The sequence below is a fragment of the Bidens hawaiensis genome, unplaced genomic scaffold (assembly GCF_021521415.1).
Source record: "Bidens hawaiensis isolate Kalapana, Puna unplaced genomic scaffold, B.hawaiensis_p1.1 tig00027120_1, whole genome shotgun sequence".
NCBI classification, from domain to species: Eukaryota; Viridiplantae; Streptophyta; class Magnoliopsida; order Asterales; family Asteraceae; genus Bidens; species Bidens hawaiensis.
Window position 1 is genome coordinate 210,658 of NW_027494381.1, and position 7,345 is coordinate 218,002.

Here is a 7,345-nt window from a genome sequence, read left to right on the forward strand (position 1 = left end):
TTCGGTCAATTTTATGGCATAAAGAAATGCATAGAAGTATGGCTGTTTTAACTGTTTATATAATATGTTAATAAATAATCACTCTATTAGTTTAATTTGTGCACAAATTTAAATTAAGCGGGAGCTTGGCTCCCAAAATTGTAATGTTATGATATAACAGCATGCATACTAACTATGGTTTCATGTCTAGCTAGCTAGCTACACCATACTCTTATCTCATTTGTACACACTATATGTATGATTTATATATCCACACATCATGTAGAGATAGAAGGAAGCTAGCATATTATTATTGTTTGAGTTTTAGTAAAAAAAAAAAAGAAGGAAACTATCACAATAGAATAATTAATAAAAGCAAGCAATGTAGTTGACATGTAACATGAAATGTGGAGTCTGATAAAGAGATGGGAGAGTACTATAAAAAAAGAAAAAAGATAACACAAAGAAGGGGACCTGGCTAGCTAGAGAGTTATAAATTAAAACTGATCTTAAACAGCAAGGAAAGGACATGCATGTATTTGCGAAAATTGTAGTATGTGAAGATATGGAGAAAACAGGTAAAGAAGATCAATAGCAAGAATTAATGATAACATTTCTTGAGAGATGTCTAGTAACAAGCAACAGGCACACCGAAAGCAAACCTTTTTGTGTGTGTGTGTGTGTATTGGGAGAGAGAGAGAGAGTACCTGTGGAGAGAGAGTACCCAAAGGAAGGTGTAGCAGCAGCCACAAGAGCAACAAACCTACAAATGGTAATAAAACAAAACAGAAGAAGAAAGAAAGAAACAAACCCAAACCCTTACTCATTGATTCTTTATTCTTCTTCTTCATAATATTCATGTTTTCTTGTAGAGATATTTAAACATAACAAGATAAAAGAACAAATAAAGCTCAATGTCTCATGTAAGAAAATTAGCATGTTTGCATACAAAAATGGTTTTACATATGATCAAGAAATGAACTGAAGGATTAACATAAATATATGAAAAGGTATATAACTTAATAAAAAGAAATCATTAGTCAATAACGTAGTAATATTAAATATTGATATCAAAGGTGTAAATGAATTTAAAACCGGAAAATTGTACATTAGATTAATTAAATAAAGTAGCTGAAAACTAAAACCAGTTTGAACTTATCATCACTTCAAGTAGTTTGCAGCAAACAACTATAAATTGACAATTGCATTCTTCAATCCCCTTCTGTTTGATTATCCATCATCAACAATAGCGGCTAACTTTCACTTGATTACCAATATTAACTGACCAGATCAAATCCAAACAGTTTAGTTAATCAGCTCCTCAAATATTAACTAATGCATCATCTAATAACCCACATTATAACAAACTATATGATTGTATAATTGTGTGGTCATATATCCAAATCCAAGCTCATACGGGAGGATGACGATTTTGTGGTTTTGTTGAAAGCCTCACTAGACGAAGAATATGTCATTGCGGTTTCATGGAACTGTGTTTCTTCTTCTCCGTAAGGCCTCAATTGAAGGTAAGGTATAGTAGAAGAAGATGTTGGTGGATGATGATCATGATGGTAATTTCCCATTGGAATGGGATTGGCGGGAGTAGTAGACGAAACCATCTCACTCGGAGGGTCATAGTCTTGTTCGTCATCATCCGAGATGGGGCAATCCATATTGACCCCAAACAACCGCAGCCGCTTAGCGGCTGCTTTCCCATGGACCACCGGCACCGAGTCAAACACTAGTTCTGATGGAGGTGCCGATGGTGCGGCTACTGGTGGAATTGGAATATCCATTCTGGATATTCCAGTCCCACCCGTTTTTCGTTGGTGCAATGGTATCATGTCACTTCCTCCACCTGATCTGAAATAAATTACAGATCCTGAACCACTTTGGTTCACATTAACAACACTTCCAGTACCTATAGTGTGGTAAGGGCCACCAGTGTTGCCGTAGTGATACGAAGACGGCTGCAACATCAAATTGGAATGGTTTCTTGATTGTGCTGGTTGTGATTGCAAGAAAAGTGGGTTCCAAGGATTGATATTGTTCCTGTTGAGTGAAAATTGAAGATGTGAAAGTGGAAATGACAGATTTGATGATGATAGTTGATACGGTGGAGCCACGGGTGCATCTGGGCGGTGCCTCCAGTCGATAAACAACCGATCTTTAGCCGAACCACCAACACCTCTTTGAAAAGAGACAATATCTCCAGCATCTAGCTTCTTATCTTTCACAAAACGACTCCAGCCTTTAGTCATCACATAGCTTTGGCTACTGTTCCAGTAAGAATACCTAAACCTCCATGGTTTCCCATTCCTATCTTCAAAATTAAGAAGCAAACCCTTGTCGTTTGTCGATGAATCCAAGGGGAAATACCTCTCGGCGTGCTGCTTCGGTATCACGAGTCGATTGAGCTTCCCTACATCACTTGGAGTCACCACTTTATCAAACATATGCTCTCTCTCCACCATCATCATCCCTTGTTGGTCATTATTATTATTATCATTATTATCGTCCGGAGGTGTCACGGGGGCTGAGGATGAGTAATCCATCATCATGGGGTCAGCTACCCGTGACGAAGATTCACCTCCTCCATGCATCCAGCCCCCGCGTGGGGGCTGGTGATACGGAGGTTGAGGATGGAATAAAGATGGTTGTTGATGTTGACGTGGATGATTCTTATATTGATGAGAAGACGGAGAAGATGAAGAAGAAGAAGGGAATAACTGACCTGCCAGTCCCGTGTTTCGTCTCTCTTCTTCGTCTTCCTCCTCAAAAGAATTCCCTCCTTCTCCTCCGTGTTGCGGGCGGTGTTGTCTTCTGCTGCTGGTATTTTCTCCACCGGTACCGGTAAAATTCATGGTGAATATTTTTGAGTTTGAGAGTGTGGCTTCCAAGAAGAAATTGTATAAAATGATATAGATCTAGCTAGGTATATATATATAGCTGATATTAGCTGGTTGTCCTTGTGATGTTCTTGCCACTTTCTTCTTGCTTCTTGATCATGTGATGACTATGTACTTGAATACATAGAAAATCAAGAAATGAAATTGAGGGTTTCTGGGGTGCTAGAGAAATTGAATTTTGAAGGTGAATTAAAATAACAATATTGATGGTGACGATATGATATTATGATCTTAGGGTGTGGGGATGCAAGTACTGTTTGTGTGTTGGCTTTTTCTGAAGTGTGTATTCACTTATGGTAATCAAACATCTATAGCTAGCTAGGGTTGACATATAAGAATTATTGGAAAAAGATTGAAAACTAACTTACCCCATTAATTCCAATATTTTACCACTCAACTACCATTATATTCCTTTTCAATTCTTTTCCCAAAATCAAAATCCATGATTCTTCAAGTTACTTGATCTCTTTCACTTTGAAATTGTCATGTTTGACTTCTCTCGTCATCTCAGAAAAACACTCTGCTAGCCTGAAACATTAAGAAGTAGATATTTTTTATGCAGGGAGGGGGGGTTTGGATGCTTACCTGGAAGCTTCTATAATGTTGGCTGATTTTTTTGCCACAAACATTAACTAAAACTTCATTTAATATAATTGTTTATTAGTGTTCTAGTTATTATTCTAATTATGTATTCCATTAATATACTAGAGCAGACGTGCTTCTTTATATGCCTCACATGGACTTAAAATTTTAGATAAAGTAAAACGTATTTTAACTTCAACTTTTATGGATGCTATTTTTCCTTGATAAATAATTGTATTTCTTGATAACAACATGTTACAAAGATGAAAAAAAAAATCCCCTAAGAAAATGTAAATACTTGAAGGTTTAAATACTTTTTAATGTATTCTACTTACAAACTTATATTCAAAGTTACATCTGAAACATATATTTTATGTTTGAACTGTTTAAATCTAGAACAGCCCGCCTTTATTTTCATGGTAAATGCTAGATATAAGACTATCCGTAATGCTACAATCAATTCTTTTCATACGCTGACCTAGTCATTAGCATGTCATATCAATTTTAAACACAAACACATTTTTACCCTTAACGCTATCATACTCATTCTTCTTACGTGCAACGTAGTTTTTATTATTTAATCATATGTTACATGAGACATTAAAAAACCCCTAAATGCCGCTCTTAGCCAAGGACATACCCCAAATGCATCTATACCCCAGCCAACGCTGTTTGTGGGGAGTGCGGCGGCCACATCATCACGTGCGCTTGTTCATTCGTATACCATAAATATTTCGTAGAAGCTAAAGATCGATCCTAGGTATTAAGTAAAATGTATGCATTAATGTTAATTTGTTTATGACAATTCAAGCTTATTACAACCTTAGCTAGCTTTGTAACTCCAACATATGTTATGCTGGTGCAATTTGATAAATTATGAAAATATGAAATATGAAGATGAGAATGGGAAAGGTAAGAGAGGGGTCCATAAGTTATCTGGTTGGGTTCATGTGAGCTTGCCTCTGTCATATGGTCCTAGACCTGGGACTGTGTGTATTCCTTCCTATTTTCAACTACTTCCCCTTCCCCTTCCCATCCCCTCCAAAGCTTTGCCAGTTGTTTCCTATTTCAACACCTTCTAATTTATCAACATTACTTTAATTAATCTCTCCCTTATTGTTTATCTTAATAGCTAGCAATTATTTGGGTTCGTAACATTTATAATCTAATCTAATCCTAGAGTTTTATATAATAATTTGCCCACATGTAGCCACACATCAATAACTGTGTTATTCTATTCACCCTCTTGTTATTTTGTCTAGTACATCTCACATCCTTTCTATATCTTTTTTATTTTTTATTTTTCCTGTTTTTGTTTTGGACTGTTATGCAGGTCAGGTTAATAAATATTTATTATATATATAGATATATACATTGTTTAATTTATTTGGAAAGATTTAGTCACACCATCCTAACTTGATGGTTAGAAAGTCCCAAGACTTAGAGCCCAACCACCCAAATTATAATACTGTGGTCCTCCTTCTATCCTACCATTTATAATTATTCTCCATCATCTTTTTGTTTAAGCTGAAAAACATTTATTTAAATTATTATGATACGAAGAACCCTATCATAGATATCATTCCCTTCCCTTTCCTCTTTGATTCTCAAATCTATTGTAGATAATGGTTACAATCTACCACTAAATCTTAAATAACCAATATATAACATTGTAAAACCTGGTGCAATACCAACTTTTGAAGGAATCGAATGACTAATAAGAAGGTATAAGGGTGATACAAAAGATTTCAAAAGGTGGTTTAGAGGATATCTAAAGTTAAAGGGGCAATATAGTTTTCTTGGAGTCTAAGTTTCAATCATGCCCAGTAAAATCCCACCGACAGCAAAGCTATAAGTAGGGTCTGGGGAGGGTGTGATGTAGGCACACCGTACCTCCATCCAAAGGAATGAAGAGGTGGCTTCCAGAGAGACCCTCGGCTCTAAGTACATGTGTATGAAGCAAAAGTTTGTTTGTTATTCAAATTAATTGTTTCTTAGTTGAGTAGGAATGTATATAAACTCATTTGTATCTTTGTTTGTATTTGTAAGTTTCGATTTTATTAAACAAGATTAAAAGGTTGTAGAGAAGTTCTACAAATATCGTGTTTAGTTTCTTGATTCATTTGCTCAATATTATTAAAAAAAATAGTACTAAAATCAAATAGTTATTGCGGATTAATTGGAAGGGCAAACAACTTACACCTCTTTTGATACCGATGTGTGCCCATCATGTGTTTGTTCGGTGTGGGTAAGAACCTTTCATGTGTTTTATTGGCCATATTGTTAAAGTTGAATGCAAGCAAATACCAGTTAAAGTAACTACCTTTCTTGATTATGTGTGATGTTGGCTAGTATTAGTATGCTAAAACAGATATATATGCTTGCTTTTTTATGTATTTATAATGTATCTTTAAAACGTGGATTAAATAGGGCCGTCCTGATAACCCGACTGCGCTTGCGTGTCTCCGAAATGTTGATGGATCATCTTGGACAGAGTTTAACTTATTAGGTAGAGGAAGAGGACCACCTAGTTTTCAGGCCATGCTGGTGCTTGATTGCTTTGATTGACAACAATTGGGAGGGGGGTTGAGGTCAGCAACTTGTCCTCTAATTTGTTAATTTCATCTATTTTACAATATTCATTTATGCTTTCAGCATGATCTAGTACAATTATTTTCCTTTATTTACATCCGTTTTCATCATGCTCATTTTTAATATTTGCGTAGACATATATAATTTAGCTATTAGAGGAGATTATATAATAGTAATACTATTATCATGTTCCCCAAAAGCATAAGCCATATTATTGAATTGAAAACTAGAATTTGGTATCATCATCCTCCAGATGTTAAAACATCCTCTAAAGGTTGCAATTCTTAATTATACCCAGAAATTAGATGTCTAGACTATATATAATCCCATTTCTTTAAGAAAACATATTTTGAAGATTTTGAATTAAGCCTTTAGGGTTTTGTACCATCGAAAGTGAGTAATTGAAAACTTCGTATAAGAATGGAATAAGATTTGACTATAACTTAAGTCGGTTCGTCTTTTATTTCGATGTAAAAGTATATGCGTGTGTTTTATGTAGGGGTGTTCAAAAAAATCCGAATCCGTATCCGAAATTTCGGATATCCGAAACCCGGATATCCGAAAATTCGGATTCGGATTCGGATAGCAATTATGAGATTTTTCGGATAGTTCGGATATCCGAACTATCTGAAATAATAAATTTAGTACTTTTTTTAGTTTTATTTTATATACAACTAACAAGAGATATGAGGTATGAAGCCGTAGATCTAAAATATACGCCTCTCTATATCTCAGTGCTCTCTTCTTCGTTCTTTCCTATCTCCATGACTCTTCCTAGCCATGCGAATTCCTCATTGATAGATTGTATGAAATCCCTGCAGCAACTGTGGTTATGACTTCTTTGACTACCGACTTATGAATCCGATAAGTAGCCTTATTTATTCTTTTTCTTATGGCATTAATTAATTTGGCCAATGAAAGGATATTGCTTTCAAATTACTAACGATTCTAGTGGCTGTAAAACAATACAAGACTTGCAAACCAGGATTCAAGATCCTTAAATTATTGTTTAGGTCTTTAAGGTAATCTGTGAGCAAATTATTCAATAACAATATTGTACTTGGTGATTTTATGTTAGGATTTGGAATGCATGTTTAATTTTAAGCATATTTGATTTGATTTTTTTTGTTTTAGTTTTTCTGAATTCGGATATCCGTTTTACTATCCGAACGGATATCCGAAATTTCGGATATCTGAACTTCGGATACGGATTCGGATAGTGAAATCGACTATCCGAAATATTCGGATATCCGACTTTGAACACCCCTAGTTTTATGGGAATT

General features: G+C 35.2%; 1 protein-coding gene across 1 annotated transcript; it reads right to left on the reverse strand.

Annotated features, from left to right (window-relative positions):
* Nucleotides 1–1,045: 1,045 nt before the first annotated feature.
* On the reverse strand, nt 1,046–2,889 carry LOC143574831 (B3 domain-containing protein Os03g0120900-like). The gene has a single exon (XM_077059349.1). It carries the CDS (start codon nt 2,841–2,843, stop codon nt 1,371–1,373), a length of 1,473 nt encoding a protein of 490 aa, XP_076915464.1. The 5' UTR covers nt 2,844–2,889; the 3' UTR covers nt 1,046–1,370.
* Between the last annotated feature and the right edge of the window lie 4,456 nt (nt 2,890–7,345).